Source organism: Lynx canadensis, chromosome C1 (genome assembly GCF_007474595.2).
Source record: "Lynx canadensis isolate LIC74 chromosome C1, mLynCan4.pri.v2, whole genome shotgun sequence".
Taxonomy (NCBI): domain Eukaryota; kingdom Metazoa; phylum Chordata; class Mammalia; order Carnivora; family Felidae; genus Lynx; species Lynx canadensis.
Window position 1 is genome coordinate 105,477,757 of NC_044310.1, and position 18,314 is coordinate 105,496,070.

The 18,314-nt window shown below is 56.9% G+C and overlaps 1 protein-coding gene and 1 long non-coding RNA gene across 4 annotated transcripts; one reads left to right on the plus strand and one right to left on the minus strand.

Annotated features, from left to right (window-relative positions):
• Positions 1 to 3,961: 3,961 nt before the first annotated feature.
• Positions 3,962 to 16,993, minus strand: SEMA6C (semaphorin 6C). Of its 3 annotated transcripts, XM_032594379.1 has the most exons (18): positions 13,379 to 16,993; positions 11,493 to 11,607; positions 11,142 to 11,205; positions 10,927 to 10,983; positions 10,470 to 10,571; positions 10,156 to 10,246; positions 9,829 to 9,948; positions 9,560 to 9,648; positions 9,010 to 9,227; positions 8,591 to 8,722; positions 8,161 to 8,313; positions 7,750 to 7,923; positions 7,320 to 7,466; positions 6,994 to 7,071; positions 6,801 to 6,856; positions 6,585 to 6,629; positions 6,117 to 6,212; positions 3,962 to 5,708 (listed from the first exon to the last, which is right to left on the minus strand). In XM_032594379.1, exons 1-18 carry the CDS (start codon positions 13,488 to 13,490, stop codon positions 4,663 to 4,665), a joined length of 2,895 nt encoding a protein of 964 aa, XP_032450270.1. In that variant the 5' UTR covers positions 13,491 to 16,993; the 3' UTR covers positions 3,962 to 4,662. The 3 variants fall into 3 exon arrangements, with proteins under 3 accessions (XP_032450270.1, XP_030179710.1, XP_032450269.1); XM_030323850.1 differs by lacking the exon at positions 6,117 to 6,212 and having other exon boundaries at positions 3,962 to 5,705; XM_032594378.1 differs by lacking the exons at positions 6,117 to 6,212; positions 10,927 to 10,983; positions 11,142 to 11,205; positions 11,493 to 11,607; positions 13,379 to 16,993 and having other exon boundaries at positions 3,962 to 5,705; positions 9,852 to 9,948; positions 10,470 to 10,536.
• LOC115519959 lies at positions 5,736 to 7,389 on the plus strand. Its single transcript, XR_003970642.1, has 3 exons — positions 5,736 to 5,972; positions 6,609 to 6,694; positions 7,329 to 7,389. It is a non-coding gene; the product is annotated as an uncharacterized LOC115519959 (long non-coding RNA).
• Positions 16,994 to 18,314: the final 1,321 nt, after the last annotated feature.

Consider the following 18,314-nt stretch of genomic DNA (forward strand, 5'->3'; position numbering starts at 1 on the left):
TTTGGGCGTCTGACTCTTAATTTTGGCTCAGGTCATGATCCCATGGTTGTGGGATCAAGCCCTGCGTCAAGCTCCGCGCTGAGCGTGGAGCGTACTTGAGATTCTTTCTCTCTCTCCCTCTGCCCCTTCCCACACTCCTGCTCTCTGATTAAAAAAAATAATAAAACTACAGTTCCTACATTGTTATCAGTGTTCTTTCCTGTGTAATTCGTCCTTGAATCAGAATATGATCTTGCTCACTTAACTTTGGGCATATAGTTAAGAAACAGGGGTGACATAACTTCAGCCTTTTTTGCAAACTCAAAGTCAGGTTTGCTCCAGAACCAATTCAGGAGGCATCTCCACAAAGTTGCTGGCCAGCAATACTTGAACAAGGAGAGTCAAAGGTAACCTCACTTGTGAAGACTGGGTGGGGTCTTCAGCTCTAGGATGCTGGATAGCTTCTATCTTTCCTTCTAGACTACTACTCCCTCTATATCTTTTTCTCTATCCTGGGAGGCTATCCTGCATGCATTTCATCAGTGGGCTCCCTGCACTTTGGATTCCACTTGGATTCCTGCTCTGGCAGGAGATCAGAGGGAGAGAAAAAACTTGGATCGGTATATGGATTGCCCAGGTTCCATTCATTGGGGCCCCCTGGGCCTAGCTGTACCCTTTGGTTAAAGGTCATCGCTCCTCTCAATGCAGTCTCTCCTGCCAGTTCCGAATAACCACTATCTCCCTTTATCCTTTCAGGCCCAAGGCTGTTACTACCCTCAGTTACTGACCTATCCCTTGCCCTCACTTTAAAATCAGTCCTTTGTTATTTTGAGTATGTTGTCTTATTTCCTGTTGGGACCTTAATATATGTGGTAGAGGTAGGCAACCTTGGATTCATAGGCTTCATATTTTATCCGTGAACTTCAACCTAACTCATGGATACAACCTTAAATTCTTATGAGTTAACCGTTCTGAAGGGTCTGCTGGATTAAGTAGCAGAAAGTGACTCATACCTGTATGGTTCCCAAGTGTGGGGTAGTGCCATCAAGGAGATACAAATCTGAGAGACAATAATAGCTCAGGCCCCTGTGACTTAGTTCCCAAAGTACCCAAGATGTTGAACAGCTTTTCAAGCTTTGTGACTATAGAACCTTCTGTGTTTCAGATCCCCAAAGTCTTACACAAGCTGATGCACTCTGCCCACTGGGGCCCTGGTTTCTCCATAACCTCCCAGGATGCGTCTGAGAAATCAGCGTAGAAATCCCTCAGGGGGACAACTGTATCCTCTTGCTGGCACATACTGGTTTTTTTCTAAAGACAAAGTTTGAACTAGTATCCTAATTTTGTTTTTTTTTTTTTAATTCTAATTTTTTAGTGTTTATTTCGTTTTGAGAGATAGGGAGAAAGAATATGAGTGGGGGAGGGGCAGAGAGACAGGAAGACAGAGGATCCCAAGCAGCTCCTCACTGACAGCAGAGAGCCCCACTGGGGACTCAAAGTCATGAACTGAACCATGAGATCATGGCCTGAGCCGAAGTGGGACACTTAACTGACTGGGCCACCCAGGTGCCCCCCTAATTTTATTTTTAAAAGTCTGTTTGTTTATGTATGTATGTATGTATTTTTGAGAGAGAGAATCCCAAGCAGGTTCTACACTGCCAGTAGAACCTGATCCAGGGCTCGAATCCATGAACAGAGAGATCATGACCCGAGTCAGATGCTCAGGGCACCTGGGTGGCTCAGTTGGTTAAGCGTCCAACTTCAGCTCAGGTCATGATCTCATGGCTTGTGAGTTCAGGCGCTGTGATGGATTCTGTGCTGACAGCTCAGAGCCTGAAGCCTGCTTTGGATTCTGTTTCCATGTCTTTGCCCCTCCCCTGCTCACACACTGTCTCTCTCAAATATAAACTTTTAAAAAACTTATAAAAAAAAAAAAGATGCTCAACAGACTGAGACACCCAGGCATCCCAAACTAATATCTTAGTTTAAAAAAAAAAAAAAAAAGTGTATCAACATTATCTTTAAGTATCCTTAAATTAAGAGGTCATGTTTATCCCTCTGTTGTCAGTGTCAATAAGTTGTTTGAATTCATTCCCTTAGTTTATTCACTACTCTTTACCAGGGTGAGGTATTTCATGAGTATTAACGAATTGCATACTTGGTAGTAATCTATTTGGGGCTTTTCCCACAAAGCACTTAATTTAAACCTATGTATTTATATGGTGCTTTATTATAACCTCCCTGTTGCCATACATCCTTTACAAAAGAAATTGAGGCTCAGAGAGGTTAATCGAATTGCCAAAGTCACACACAAAACTATTAAAGTGGCAGAGTCCAAGACTTTCATTCTCAGTGCAACATAGTTGCTTTTGCTAGCCCTGAGAAGTTCTGAGAATCCAGTTTAGTCCACTCTTTAGGCTAGAGAAGCCGTCATACTTTGTAAATGTTAATAAATGAACACCCTTCATGATTAAAATGAAACAAGGACTTTAACCTGTAAATTGCTGCTGCCTGCACAGAGTCACAGGATTAACTTCTCTTGCACCTCTCTTTTGAGTCTATATTTAAACTTGAGGGACATTTACCCCTTTCTTGTGACCACCTTCAGAGCAAGCACTGAAGTATTTTGAGCCTTGTCCCTCAGAACAGAAGACTGAGAAAGGATGCAGCCCTAACATTTTTCTTTGTCCTGGCTTTAACACCTTGGTTTGAAGAGGATAGTGAAGTCGTGTTTGGAAAGATTCTCCGCTCCTCCCTTGCTCTCCTTCACCATCTAGGAAACTAGCAACGGTTTTCAAACATCTTGGTTTATGTAAGGCATCCAAAGAGGGTTAAACTAAGACCTAAAGGACCTCTCCAACCTGGGAGAACAAGCTCCAAGCAGAGGGTAGACTGCAGAGAGCAAATATGGCAGAACAAGGTGTGAGAAAAGTTCAGAGGGTAATTTTCAAAAAACATTGAGGGTAAAATCTATTAAGACTGTGAGGATATAAAGGGAAACCGATTGCTTAGAAGATCGCAAAGTTAGGACGCCTAAGCATGAGTTTGGAAGAATCACCATCTCAAAAGGTACCCTGTTTTCTCCTTTGAAAGTATTTTTACATACATTATCATTACTTGAGCCTCTCAAACAACCCCATTTTTCAGATGAGGAAACTGAGGTTTGGGGCAAAATTGTGACTTGTCAGGATTACAGGTAGTCAAGGGAGGAGCAAGAAACAATCTCCGTTCTTCACCAAATTGTTCTCAGCGGTTTCCCTTCAAAGGCCCTTCCGCGGCAAACAGGGCAATGGACTGCCAAGGCTTCCTTAGCGGCAGGGCCTGGGCCGGCCTCCAGGCGGCGCCAGTGGGACGGCGGCCTAGGGCTCCAACTGGGCGGATACTCGGGCCACGCGCCGGCAAAACCCCGGACTTGTAAATCCGCAAAAGCAGCCACCGCCCCCGAGAGGCTTTAAGAGCCCTTAGACTCGAGGTAGTGGGCGGGACAGACGGTCCTGTCAGCCCCTCCCATTGGCCCGAGGGGTAACAGACAGGTATCTTCAGCCAGCCCCAGCTAGATGAACAACGGAACGGGCATCCGCTAGCTGAACAACGGAACGGGCATCCGCTAGCTGAACCTCGTCGGCACACGGTGTGCAGCCGGAGACTCCTCCGCGAGAGGAGGCTACGCATGCGTGCAAGGGAACAGACGCTCTGGATACTCCCTCCCGCTCTGTGAAGGGAAACTAACTGCTCCTTAGGGAACTGCCAAGGGTAGCCCCTGCCTCCGACAGCGCGGACTCCTTTGCTCTTCTGTGCAGCCTCCCGGTCATGCGACCCAGACTCCAAATTCTTTAGGACAAGATTTCTTGTTGTGAAACGTAAATCACTTGCGCTGCAGCTTCCTTTTATTTCTCAAAAAGTACCCTCCCCCACCCCATGGAACAAGCTAGGAAAACGTCCTCGATCCAGGAACGTGCTCCGGTGCACTCCCCACCCCACCTAAGCTTGGCCGTGGGTCTCCTGGGCCCCGGCTCATCGCCACACACCATTTCTTTGCTTGCCTCCTTCAGGAAACCTTTCCTGATTAACCCCGGTGGGACCGCAGCCATCCCAATTACTCGGGAGAGTGCGAGGCCAAGATAAAGGCAGAGATTCGGGGGCAGAGGCGCCTAGCGAGCGGACCGGTTCCCGCCCCGCACCCTCCGCTAGGAAAGTCAGGCACGACTCGGGGACAAAAAGCTGTATTGGGAAGCGGAGGCTCCTACACGGTAGGAGGAGGCACGTCCCGGGAGGCCCGAGGACTCCGTACACAGCGCGCGCGCGGCCCCAGCCCCGTCGGTCCGTCCATCCCTCCTGCGGCCCGCCCGCGGCTCAGTCTATGGAGGAAGCCCGTAGGGGCGAGTTAAGGCAGCTTGGCTGAGGGAGGGGGAAGTAGGAGTGCGCCAGTTCCCCCCGAAAAGCTGGCTCACTGAGGGGGCGAGCTTCTCACCTCCCACTCCTCTCTCGAGGACAGGGGGAAAGACAGTCAATAAATAAACCCGAGGCGGGCTGAGACCCCAGGAGACTCTCAGAGTCCAGAAAGGCTGGAGGTGTGGAACGCGGAGAGAAGGAGGGGTTCTGTCCTTGGAGACGCGTCCATGCTCTTGGCCTTGGAAGGCGCGGGCCTCAGGGGCCCAACTGGAGGACGCAGCGCAGCTCCCTTTAAAAGTGAAAATGGCTGCCGTTGGGGATGGCCGGCGGGGGGGAGGGCGCGACGAGGGGCGGCTTCGGGGGCAGCTGCGGCTTCTCGACGTCCACCCTCTTTAGGGCGCGGCCCCGATAGCCCTCCGGCCGGCCCAGGTACAGAAGATGTCTCCCGGGCCCCCCACAGTACCTGGAGGGGCCCCCCGAGGGCACCCGAGTGAGCAGGGCCGGGGGGGCACGATGCGTGGGGAAGGGCGTTCTGCGGCCGCCCCCGACCCCTAGCCGGGGAGCGGGGGCGGAGAGGGCGGGCCGCGTGGAGGGGGCCGCGCACTTGCCCTCGGGGGGCACGTCCAGCCTCAACGGCGGGCCACACTCCCGGGGCAGGAGGCTGGGGCCCGCGAACAGGGTGGGGGTGGGGCTGGGTTCCGGCGGGAGCGCCCGCGAGGTAAACGCGGCCGCGGCCAGGGGCTCGGCCCCCTTCCTGGGTGGCTGCGGACCGTGCAGGTAGCGCAGCAGTTCTTCCAGGGTGGTGACCTCCACCGCCTGCCCGGGACAGCCGGGCGGCGGCGGCCTCACCAGCACGCGGGGCGCGGGGCCGCCCGCCGCGTTCCCGCCCCGCACGCGGCCCTGGCCCTCCTTGGCATTGTTCCCGTTCTGGTTCCACTCCCAGGGGCCCCCGGCGTGGCGGAGGTGCTTGGCCGGCAGCTCGGGCGTGGACTCCGGCGTGGGCAGGCAGGCCAGCTCCGGCGGGGCCACGCCCTCGGGGGGAGGCAGGAAGGTGGTGTAGAGCTGGGGCGGCTGCGCCCCGTCTCCGTCCTTGGACTGCGGCGGCTCCGGGCCCGCACCGTGTAGCCGGGCCAAGCTGCGAAGGGAGAGAGGGCGCGGGAGCCCCGGAGTCTCGACGTCCTTGCTCCGACGTCGGTGGGCTCGGCGGCACGCGCAGGAGACCAGGAGGCCAGAGACCGAGGCGCCCAGAGCGAAGGCTGCGGCAGCACAGGCCAGGAGGAGTGGGATGGGGACGGAGAGGGAGGCTGAGGCTGGGGGGAGGTCCCGGCGCACGCCTGCTGACCGAGAGGGAGGAGGGAGGCTCAGCCGAGGTAGGGGGGTGTGGGAGGGCGCTGCACCTCGCTCCCGCTGCTGCTCGCCTCCTCCGCTCCAGCACAGCCTGACCCTCCTCAGAATGACCTCCCCTGACCCCTCAACGCACAGCCCATCACACCAGCCTTCACACACAGGCTAGAGCTTGGGCCTTGGGGAGTCCCCAACCCAGCTCTGGCCCCTGGAGCCATGCCAAGAGCAGGTGCCAAACTCTGCCAGTGCAGAAGGAGGTGGGTAGGAGATGCCCAGCTCTGGGGAGAGGGGGCACCAGACAGGCATTAGTGAGCATCAAACGTGTCAGTGAGGGGCTTGGAGTTCTTCAAGAATCAGCAGCCCCACACTTCACTCCTGTCCCTCCCAACCAGCCCCCTTACCCTGAGTGTGAGCTCCAATAGTGGAAGACTGGGGCCGGGGGTGGGCATCACTGAGGGGGCTGGGGGTCTCAAGGGAAGGGCCAGGACCCAGAAGCACTGGTGACAGAGACCAGGTCAGAGCCAGTGAGGCTCCTGTTTTCCACCTCTGACACCCATTCAGAGGGTCCTCCCCACCCCCACCCACCCCCTTTGGAACCCCAAAGTCCAGAACTCCAGCCTCTCCTTTCTTCTGGGCATGGGGAAGGGCTCACCATGCAGGCATTCTTTCATGTAGTTTTTTCAAAGACTATTTATTTAAGCACCCTACTGTATGCCAAGCACTGAGCTATATGCCAGGTGTGTGGAGGATGCTAACCCTTGAGACTCTCTCAGTGGGTCCGGGGTGCTGGTCTGCTGCTGCCAGGGAGCACAGACTCGGGTGAGTGTGGGCCGGGCAAGGGGGGATGAAGTTGGAATAGCCAGACTCACCATAAGCAGAATCCCCTGTACCAGATTGACTCCCAGTAGCTCCATCTATGAAGAAGGAAGACGGAGGGTGAAGACAGGGGCAGGGGAAGCTTCTAGAAGAACTGAAAGGGGTGAGTGTGCTACAGAAGGACAGAAACCCACACCCGGGATGGTCACTGAGGGCCTTCAGAGCCATGTGCAGCTGTGGGTACAGCCACCCCTGCCCCGGCCATTTACCTTGGCAGTCACTGTGCTCCATGGATTCCTGGTTCCCAGCCGGATCCACATCAGTCCTAGAAGGAAATGAGGTGGATGGGGGTGTCTCAGTGCAGTTATCCATCTTGCCCCCCAGCCCCTGCCCCGGCCCTCAGCTCCCTCTCCTAGTAGTGGGGAGCTTTCTCCTCAGGAGGTCCAGGGGCCCCTCACTTACCCACCGGGTCCCCTGATATCCACACAGCCTCTGGAGCTGTGCCATCCACAGTATGGGTCCTGAGAAGCCAGACAGCTCCTGGGGGAGACGGAGACATCTGAGGCTCTCCCCTCTAATCACAGCCCATGCCCCAGCCCCAGATCCCATCCTGCCTACCCTGATTCCTATTCTAGTCCCTGGTTGCTGCATACCTACAGAATGCTCCAGGCAACCCTCCCTCCTGACCCTCCCCTGCATTTCTCTGCCACCCCCCCATGCCTGTGTCCCCATGCTCCTTCCGGCTCAAGGAACCTCCCCAGGCAGGCCTGCCCTCAGCCTCTTCTCACCTCTGACAGGCCCCGTGCCGGGCACACCGACTGAGAGGGAGGTAGATGATGCAGCCAGAAAAAGCCACAAAGAGCCTGTGACTTTCAGTGTCCAGCTCCAGCCCTATGACCCGCCGTGCCGTTTGGGCCGCCCGCTTCCCACTGCACCTAGGATGGAGCCAGAAGGAATCAGAGATGGCGCAGGTGAGGCTCCTGTCTCCGGGGGGGGGGGGGGTAAAGAACAGAAGGTGGGGAGGTGCACAAGCCCTGAACACAACTCATAGGACTGCCCTACCAAACCACCCAGCTTCTTGCCAAATCCCTATACCCTATAGCTTCTGGGGAGTTCCCACCCTATCCCCCCACATCTCCATCCACCACCTCACTTCCCATTCCTGCTCTGCAAGGGGGGTGGGGGGGGTTGGGAGGGACTGCCAGACGAAGGCCTCACCTGGCAGGGCTGTAGGCATTGATTTCTTCCAACAGGATGGGCTCAGGGCCCCCTGATGGCCCCCCTGGGGGCAGTACCTTCAGCACTGTCCCATCTTCGGAGCCCAGGAACAGGACTGTGGTGTTACCGTAGGGACCAGCCCTACCATCCACAGCTAACTGGGTCAGTAGAGCCCTGGAGGGATAGGCCTTGGGTCAGGGCAAGCTGACTAGTGGAAGATGGCCCATGTATCCTGGTGCCCACTTCCGGGTGCTTCCTCCCGCCCAGACTTTTTCTTCTTCTCGCTCTCCCTTCCACTTTCATGGGTTCTTCTTCCCACCAATATGATTTAGCTTGTGAGGTCGGAGACAGAGAGTGGCGGGGGGGGGGGGGGGGAGTTGGGCAGTAGCTGTCATTTGTCTAGCCACATACCTGCTGGTGAGGGTGAGCAGAGGCTGATGGGTAGCAGGTGGCACGGCCGGGTCCAGCAGTGGGTGAGCCTTGATAAAGGTCAGGACGTCGTCAGGGAGATCTCTGGAAGAGGGGAACAAGGCAGCCACACCTACACCTGCACAGGATCCTGGCCTGGTAGGCACATGGAAAGGAGCCATGTTAGGACGGGGACCCAGGGTTTAGTTAAGTACCCCACCCCCCCAGCTGCTCCCAAACATGATTGGTAACCTTTGCTCTACCCCTTCACACAGACATTCAACTACTGCCTTCCTTTTCTCCACAGCTCTCCAGTCCCATGCCAACCCACTGAGCCCCCTCCCCCTAATCCCATAGACCCTCTCTTCATAATCCCATGTGGGAACACACTGCTTGCTTCTGCCCCCACAAAAGCCACCCCCATCCTGGGTACCTGGGGGAGGGAACCCTGTCTTCAGATACAGGTGTCCAGGCCCCATCCAGACTCCTCTGCTCCTTGAACTTGCCCTCAAACGCATGCTCGATATCATCCAGGTAGAAGGCACAGACCGCAGAGCCAGGGATGCTGAAGGAGCCAGAAAAGGATGTGGGCTGGGGGTTGGGAGGGATAGCACAGCCCCTCCCAGGTGAGACACGGCAGCTGCCCTTATGCACCATATTAGGACGTGGAGCCTGAGAGGGTGAGACAGTCTCTGGGGGCCATGCTGGGAGAAAAAAAAATGAACAGAATAGTAAACTGGCCTTGAATGGAGTCTCCCCTCATTATAAGGCATCAGCAGGCTGTGGGAGGGGGGCTCAGACGCTGGTGGGACAAGGGACAGATTGGGCCATGTCGGTTAGTCTACTACTAACCTATTGGTCTGCGTGGTGAAGACCCCAAAGAGAGCAGAGCGGCCATACAAGTTCACAGGCCCAGTTAAGGCCTGTAAGACGTCAAAATAGAAGGTAGAATCTCCAGGAACAGAGCAGTTGAGCCGCAGCTTCAGGAAGGATGTCCAGTGGCGGTCCAAGGCCCGAGGTGAGCCGCCCATGTCACGTTTACATACTCGGGCCACCCTGGAGAACTGTACCTGGGTGGGGGGGGGAGAGCCAGGACTAGGAGAACAGGGAGGGCCCCAGGGCCAGTGGCGGGGACACGAATCTGGAGTGTTGGAGGACCGAGAGACCAATGTTAGGGGCACAGCAAAGGAAGGGTATAGCATGGTAGATCGGTTGGGGTCAAGGATGAGGGACACAGCAGGATGTGGGGGCAGAGGGCTGGGAGCTACTCCAAGTTGGGGCTCAGAGTCCAAGGGACTATATGGTGGAGATTAGGGCCAGGAGCTCTTCACTGACTCTTGACTGGCTCCTCAGGATCCAGCAGAACTCTCTAGCTACCCACCCCTGGTGCCCACCTCCTTACCCTTCCCAGCCGAGCATCCTCCACCGAGACCTCTCGGAAGAAGAAGTAGACATGGTCTCCGTGCTCCAAGGCATGGACGAAGTGTGGCTCTGAGGGGGCGGAGACAGGAAACAGCATGCTCAGAGACTCCAGGCCCCACACAGCCTTCTGCCTTTCACACAGGCACAGTACCAGTACCACCACCCTCTGCCTGCTCCCTGAACCTCCCCCTGTCCTCCCCCTGCACCTCCTCCCCAAGAGCAGCCTCCCTCCCCCAGGCCCGCCCTGACCTCTGAGCCACTTGGAGTCGTACTTGGCCGAGCGGAGTGGGGGCTGAGGCCCAAGGCTTCTGTAAACCACAGCATCACTGGCCTGGAAATCCGCAGCTGTGGCTGAGTATAGGCTGCCCTCTGGAGGGGCGGGTAGGGGGGAGTCAGGGGAGGGCCCAGGGATCTGGCGCTTCTTGGGCCTCCTACACCCCTACCTCACTCACCCTGGCCCTGCCCCCTACCTCAACCTTCCACTCAGGAGCATAGGGAGAGACCAAATTGGGAGAAGGGCTGAGGTGGTAGCCCCCTCCGGCCACAGGCCCGCTTCTCACGTGCCCAGGTGCACACCTGCAAAGATGGCCACGTTGGACTGGGTGGCATCAAAGGGGCATCGAGCCTGCCCACTCAGCTCTTCACCCTCCTGCTGCAGCGAAGTTATCTGGAGGGAGAGGGAACAGATTCTTGGAACCATCAGGGTCTCGGAGTCTGGCTCCATCACCCACCTCCCCGCGTCCCCTTGCCTCTCTCCCCAACCCCTTCAGGACCCTTGCATTCTGGACACTCCGGTTCCCCTACCCTCGCTGGTTGCCCACCTTGGGTTCTCTTCCCACTCCCATCATGACCCCTTCCCTGCCCCACACCCCCTCCCTCCGCCTTTGTACCCCATAGCTGCGGCACACGGGGCTGAATGAGTTCGTTCCACAGGCAAGGAGTGTCTGGGAGTCCCAGGGAACAAGAACACGAATATAGTTGTGGCACTCGTCCTAGAGAAGCCAAAATTCCAGGTCAGCGACAGGGCTCCCTAGGACTGGGACAGGGGGCCACAGGAAGTAAGGCCACCTCCCCTGAGACGGTCAGAGCAATGTGGGGTAAAGTCCCAGCCAAGCTATTTGCTACCCTGCAACCTCAGACAGATTCTTTGGCCTGCTAGAGCCTAGCTCTTCTGTGAAGGAAGGCAAAAACTATTCATCCCCTTTCCTGCATCCCCCCCACCCCACCCCAGATGCAAGTGGGCGGGAAAACTGGGCACAGCAGAGGACTACTGTGGTCCTGGACAGAGCCTGGAGAGGCGGGAAATTCTCCCCTCGAAATTGTCACCCCGCTCCTCACGCTCCTCACCGTCAGCTTTCCCCGCACAACACAGTTCTCCATGTCTTGGCTCCGCCATGTTAGATACTGAAGGGAGAGACAGAAGGGAGGGAACATCATGGGGCAAGCTGGATGCCCCCTCACATGACGGCTCCTTTTGGATTCTTTCTCCCACCCGCTGGACCCCCAGCAGACCTTTCCAGGCCTCATCTCCATGCCTGCACCTCCTGCCACATGCCTCTTACCTTGTTGGGCACCAGCCCCTCCCCTGCCTCCTGGGCTTGAAGATCGAAGGAGAAAACGTGATCCCTGCAGGGAGAGGTAAGGAGGGATCAGAGCCAAACGAAGGCACCCCACCTGAGCTCCTTACTGCCACCCTGCTCAGGCTCAGTGGTCAGAGACAAACATCGCAGACCTCCTGCTATCCCCCCCTTACTCCATGCCTCGGCATTTGCGCTCTGGGTCCAAGCATGTCCACGTCCCATGGCTTGTACACCTGCATGTGTCCCCTGCAAGGTGCTGCAGTGGCCATGCAGGTCCCATGTCTGCCCAGGAGCATGCATGTCGGCCCCACAACAGTGCCACGGCCAGTTTACCGGGCAGCCACTAGCAAGGTCCGGTTCAAGGTTAGGAATCTCTGAAAGTCCAGCCCAAGTTCGGCAACCACAGCATCATCCTCCAGGCCCCGGAACCAGGATAATGGGGAAGTCCCTAGAAGACACAGAGAGGTGGGTGCTGAGGCTGAGCCAGGACACCATGCACTCCCCCAATACCCTTTCCAGCCAGATGAAATCCAGCCATGGACATTGTGGATGAGGAAGACAAGTTGTGAGATATTAAAAAAACTATTAATACAGCTATTAATAAAATAATGCTAGCCCTGAGCACTTAACCTCGGCCAACCACCATGTTGGCATTTTAGATGCCTTGTTTAATACAACCCTATAAGGGAAATACAGTAAAACTTGGTTTGCAAGCATAATTCATTCTGGAATGATGCTTGTAATCCAAAGCACTCGTATATTAAAGTGAATTTCAAGAACCATTGGCTCAGTTGTGATCAAGTGATATTCAGTATCACATACTATTTGTATCACAAGACATCGCTCATTTATCAAGTTAAAATTTATTAGAGGGGCACCTGGGTGGCTCAGTCGGTTAGGCATCCAACTTTGGCTCAGGTTATGATCCCCCACGGTTTGTGAGTTCAGGCCCCACATCTGTCTTTGTGCTGACAGCTCAGAGCCTGGAGCCTGCTTTGGATTCTGTGTCTCCCTCTTTCTCTGCCCCTCCCCTGCTCGCGCTCCGTCTCTCCATCTCTCTAAAGATAAACATTTTTTTAATTAAAATTAAAAATAATGTTTGCTTATCTTGCCGCAAGGTTTTACTATACTAATATTGGCCCCACTTTACAGATGAGGAGTCTGAGGCTTAAAGCCATTAAGGAATTTGCCTAGTTTATTTAGCTGGGAAGTGGAAGGCACTGGGATTCAGATCCAGGTCTGTCCTACTCCAGAGCTGAACACAGTTCCTTCTTGGAAGGGCTGTAGGGCTGGCTAGCGCTCCCCTCTCGTTCCCGTGCCATACACTGTCCTGTCTGGAGCACTTACTCCATTTCTCCCAGCTTTTGGTATCATCCCCTCAAAGCTCTTCAGAAGCCACCTCAGCCGTCCCAGGTCACTGTCTCCGTTGACCACCCTCCGTGTCTGCTGGCCTGACCATGGCAACCATGATCATCAGCGCCCAGAGGCAGCTCAGAGTTCAGACATAGATGCTTTAATGTTTATACGGTGCTCAGAACCGCATCTGGCACATGCAAGTGTTTGCTATTCTTATCCCCCAACACTTACTCCCAGGGACCCAACTGCAGTCCCTTGGTCCTTAAAATTACTCCAAATTCTACATCCATAACAGGAACCTGCAAATAGATCAAGGTTCTTCTCAGAAAAAAGTGGGTGTATGGTTTCCCTCACAGTGGGACCTAGGCTTAGTTGTGGTGCAAATGGTGGAGATGGGGGAAGAGGTGTGGGGAACCACTGAACCAGCCCTGAACCTTTGTGGCATACCTAACAGTAATAGCAAACACACAGGCAGCACTTACCATGTGCCAGACTGTGTTCTCGGCGCCTCATTTAATCCCTACATAACTCTGAGGCAGAATGCTATTTGCTCTCTTCATTTTGCAGATGAGGAGACTGAGGCAAAGGAAGGTTAAACAATCTAACCAAGGTTGTGAGGCTAATGAGTCGTCGGGCAGGGATCCAAACCTGCTAAGGTTTGGTCTGGCTGAGAGTCCGTGCTCTTAACCACCAAATGACCGCACTGCCTCCAAGTGAAGGAAGCAGGGCCAGCAGCGCCCGCGCCCGCCCGTTCCCTCTACCTGTCTGCTTCCCCTGCTGGGTGTCTTCCTGTACCCTGGCCTCCTACACAGGGGTCTGGAGTGCAGAGCTCACCCAGCGGGGTGTCGGGCCAGGGCACTCACCTTGCAGGTCAGAGGTCAGCAGAGGGAGGGGGTCCTGGGGGAAGGCAGCCTGGGTATGGGGAAGTGAGAGCAGCAGGAGCAGCAAGGGCATGAAGCGGGGGGCACGGGGCATCCTGTGCGGGGCAGCTCAGGCCCCAGGGGGTGCCCCCTCACCCATATGCCGGCCCTGAAAGAGGAGACAGATAAAAGTGGGGGAAGGGGCCAGATCCCTTCCCCCCTGGCTCAGGCGGGCTCCTCCCCTGGTCTGACCCTAGAGGACCCTGTGGGCCGGGGGAATCAACCCTTTCTCTGGCACTGCCTCGGTCCCAGCCAGCTGTCACTGTCACTCCAGGCCTTTCTCTCTCCAACTGGCCCAAACTGGCTGGCGTGAGACCTGCAGGCATGACCCCAGGTAAGGACAGGACACACCCGTTCCCCTTCCAAACCTCACACGGCCTCTTCTTTCTTCTGAGCGGGCCTGGGACATTCGGTAGGTGACACCTCCCGGCCCCCCTCTTACTAACCCCTTCTCAGTTATAATTAGGCACTGAAGCCTTAAAATTATAAATAGTGACTCCTTGGCACTGGAAGGAGGAAGAGGGCACCGTGTCTGCCTCACCCTCCCTCACAGACCCGGACGGCACCCTGGGAGCCATTCAGGCGCTGTGCCCGGGGAAGAGGCAGCTGCAAGGAAGCCATCCCCTCTCTAGGGTTGGGGAAGGACAGAGTGGGGGCAGGAAGCCTAGGGGTCGTTGTCTTAGTCTAAGTTCATGCCTCAAGGGCTCTTCTCTTTGCTAGGGAGAAGCTGGATAGGGAGGGGTATGGGGTGGGGTGGGGGGCTGCCTTAGCCAAAAATGCATCTGCATCAGAGCCAGATCAGAGGCTAAACTTAGCTCTGGCTGCAGCTGTCTGCCCGACCACTGTGCCCCCTCCCAGCCTCTCCAACCCCCTGCTCCCTCCCTGGCTCCCAAGAACCAGTGCAAGTACTTGATGAGGAGGAGCAGACGCCTATGAGGAGCCAGGGATGCAACTGGCTATACTGGTGATGAGAAATGGCTCAACACGTATGTCCCTCTTTCCCTTCCTTCCCTCTTCAGGCTGCCTCAAAATGGAAATATAAATAATTCAACGACAGGCACAGGCAATGGTAGCCCAAAGTCCAGGAAAAGATGGATATGGTGAAAGCGTGGTGAGACTGCCCTTCCCACTCATCAGGCACTGCCAACCCCACCCCAGCTGACCCCGGTTGGGCCCCCGCAGTGGGAGGTATACTCCAGCTTCCTGCCCTCCCTCCCCTCAAACTGAAGCGAGGGGCTGAGTGGCTCCTGAAACCAGGTCGGGTGAGAATCCTTCCTTTCTGTGAATAGACAGCTATCCCTCACCAATCCTTAGTTGTTCATCCCACCATGTCCCCTTAAAGAACAGACCCTGGGTTTCCAAGCCCAGCCCATTCCATCTCCCCAAATCCACTCTTGGAGCCAGGACCCAAGTGTACCCCACCCCCAGTCCAGCGTCACTGGTGGGGAGGTTGACGTCAGATGGGGTCCCAAGAGGGCTGGAGGAGGGGAAGGGGTAGGAACATCTAATGATGACCCCCTCCCCAGGGGCAGAGCAGTCAGCTAGCTAACGACCCTCTGGTGCTGAAAGGCCAAGCCTCCCTAACCACCCCACCCCCATCCCCGGATGCTGGTGCTCCCAGGGGAAGAGAAAGGGACCCAGCCTGTCTCCTATCCTCCCCCTCCGGCTCCCCCCCCCTCCAAGTTGCCCTGGGCAACTGGTATCTTCACCCAGGAAACAACTTTGGCCTCTGGCAAGTGGGGAGAACAGCCAGACCCCTCTTCCTGCTCCCAGACCAGGCCAGTTTCCATCCCCTGCCTTCAGGAGCTGCTGCTCTTTCCTCACCTGGGGTCGTGACTCCTGTGGGGGTTTGAGGGGGATAGGAAACCTGTGACCTGATGGAAGAAGGGACAGAAGGGAAGAGGCTTAGCTAGACCTCCTTACCACATCCCTTAGAAGTAAATGTGAAAATTTAGGAGAAGTCTACTGAAGCTAGGGAAAGGGACGTGCGGCCCTGGAAAGGTGTGGGTGTGTTGTGAGGTGGGGTGGGGCGGGGTGTTGACAGTGAGCTAGATTACAGAGGTGCTGGCCGCTTCAAACCCAAAGATGTGAGGGCAGGGGGAGGGGCTGGCCCCTAGCTGGAAACTCCTGGAACTGAAGGACCAGTCTTGGGGAAAAGGGTGACAGGGAGAGTTTGTGGGGCATGACGACCACTCCCACATTAAAACCCTCAGAATCCAGCAGGCTTCACCGAGAAAGCGCCCTAGCTGGGGACAATAGAGGCTAATTTGCATCTCATTTACATGCTCTTCATTTCTAGGCAAAATGCTCCGATAGCAAACATCCCCAGCCCCTTCCTTCTTCCCTAAGAGAGCAGGTCCTGCCTCCCTCCTGCCCAGTGTCTCTGCACCCCACCCCCTGCCTTGGACTGGATTAGTCCAGCCTCTGAAAACACTTGGTTGGCCTTCGCATTGGCCCCCTAGACTTGTATGATATGTCTTTAAGAAGGCTTCCCACATTGGTTTTTGGAGGAGCAGCATCTGAGCAGTTCCCATCCCACCCGGGGCCTGGGGAAAGGCATCATACCCCCCATCTGAAGCAAATGGGGGAGGCCTGGCCAAACCTTTCTTCCCCTCCTAGGTCTTCTCTTTGCTGGGAGAGAAAACAGCCCTTCTCTCTCCTCCTGGCCCTACGGCCACCTCTGGGGAGTGGCCAGGGTCATAGCCAGAGTCACAACCAGAGTCAAGGCGGGTGGAGGGGGAGGCTGGGGAAGGGATGGAGAAGGGGAGACCGGGCTGGGGACAATAGCAGGAAGCTCTCAGGCTGGTCTCCCGCCCCAGTCCACCTTCCTCTGGGGGAGCAGACAGGAGGTAGAGGGGGTGGGGGGCGCGGTGAGGATCCTCGAGAGAAACAGGCTGAAGGCGCATTCCCTTCTCCAAGACATTTCTCCCACCCTCTGCCCCTGGTTCCGCACCTACTCTCCCTTCCACCCAACCCCCATCGAGGATAATCCAGGTGTTTAGAGCCTGGCATAAGATGGGCCCGGGGCCAGGGGCTCGACGTGTCTCCCCCTCACTGGATCTGGGGCTCCGAGAGGGGCGGGCAGCAGAGTCTGGGCCGGGACCGGGTCCCAGAGCCACGTTAGCGGGAGGAGGGGCTGGAGGGGCCTGCAGGCGCAGACAGAGTGAGGATGAGAGCGGGGGTTGGGGAGCGGAGGCGGGTCTCCCAGGCCAGAGAAACAGGGCCAGAGGCTGGGAACCAAAGAGGGCAGGCCTGCGGCCGGCGCTGAGCGGGGTCCGCAGGCTAAAGGTTCAGTCTCCAGCTAGGCTCTCCTCCTTGGGAGACCCTGGTCTAACAAAGCCCCGGGGCGAGTGGGGTGAAGAAAGGAGAAGGGCGCGGGGACTGTTGTTTCTCGGGGGCCCCCTTCCCCGACTCTCTGCCCCAGCCAACCTCCTGAGAGGTGCTCAGACTCCCGCTTGCACAAGGACAGAGGTGCAACCGTGACACCAAAGTCCGGAACGACGCGTCCCCCTTCCTATCCCTGCAGAGACATCGAGAGGAGGGTCCAGTTCTCCGCGGGTTTCGGAGCCTTAGTTTCCCTGCCCGGGAGTCAAGGCACCAGGGTTTCCACCCTCTGCACGGTGCGCGCCTCAGATAATCCCCTTTCGCGCTCCCCAATCCAGGGGACGCGACTCAGAGAAGCCCGGTGGGAAGAGGAGCCCAGACGCTGCGCCCAACAGTGCACTGACGGGGCTCGGCCACGGTCCCCTCCTCCCTCCAAGCACCCCAACTCCGCTGACCCTCTCCACCAGCCAGGCACACAGCGCGCTGGCACCCTCCCGGTTCCCTCTCGCACTTCGGAACGTTGTCCCCAGCTGCGGCGTCCCCCGTCCTCCTGGCCTCCCCTGCAGCCCCATCTCCCCAAGCTCCGGGGTACTTGCTCCGAGATCCGGGTCAGCGGGACCGAGATCGCAGCGGGCGGGCAGCAGCCCCGCACCACGCCGAGTTCGCAATCCGTGATTGGGGCTCTGGCGAGATGTGATGAGCGTCCGAATGGGATGGAGCCCGGATCTGAGCTCCCGGCCGCTGTCGGGTCTGGCAAGCCGCGGGTCCCAGTCGCAGCCCCCACTCCCTCCGCGGCTCCGTGCAAGAAAACAATGCGACCGCCCGGGGCTCTGGGCCGGGCCCCAGCCGCCCCGCCCGCCTCCCGGCCGGCTCCGCCTCCCGCCCGCCTCTGGGTCGCCGCAACCAATCTGGCTCTCGGAAGCTGGCTGGACACCGCCTTCTCGACACCTCTTCACCAATAGTCCTCCTTGGGGGCGGGGCGTAAGGAGCACCGCCCACCGAGAGGGCCAGGTCTGGAGGCTGAGCCAGAGACCAAAGCCAGGCGCGAGATGGAGAAACCAGCGGACCATCGCCGAGACTCGTACGGAGGAGGGGGTCTCACGGAGAGGTCCTGGGAGAAATCTTACAAGAGAGGAAGGAAGCGAAGCTGGAAGGAGAGACCGACGGGAAACCCGGAGACTCGGCTGGGCTGGACTGTCTGAGCCGCGCGACTCAACCTCCCTCCTTTCTCCCCAATGGCTTTGGCTACCTGGCTTCCACTTCGGGGGGGCTCTCCCCTCTGCCCCCAACCCTCTGTCCCTCCTCTCTACTGTTTTTACCTCGACCTCCTTGTTTCTTCCCATGTGCCTCCTCTGGTTCATGATGACCCCAATAAGGGAGGCCTAGCATGCGCTTGAGGGCTTGAGGCCTGGGAAAGGAAAGGAAGGTGTCACCAGGAGGTTTTCCTTGTCCCCATCATCTCCTCCCCTCTCACCCCTACTGACAGAGCAGGATGGGCTTAGGCCACTAGGCCAGGAACTACGGAGCCAGGAAGCCAGGGTGGCTGGCAGTCGGG

What these genes read in the sequence shown, in the direction of transcription:
- SEMA6C (XM_032594379.1), bottom strand. Translation starts at nt 13,490, where the DNA reads ATGCCCCGTGCCCCCCGCTTCATGCCCTTGCTGCTCCTGCTGCTCTCA. An exon ending in ACCTTGCTAGTGGCTGCCCG is followed by an intron (nt 11,206 to 11,492) that starts GTAAACTGGCCG and finishes CTCTCCCTGCAG; the next exon opens with GGATCACGTTTTCTCCTTCG. An exon ending in CGGCACGGGGCCTGTCAGAG is followed by an intron (nt 7,072 to 7,319) that starts GTGAGAAGAGGC and finishes CGTCTCCCCCAG; the next exon opens with GAGCTGTCTGGCTTCTCAGG.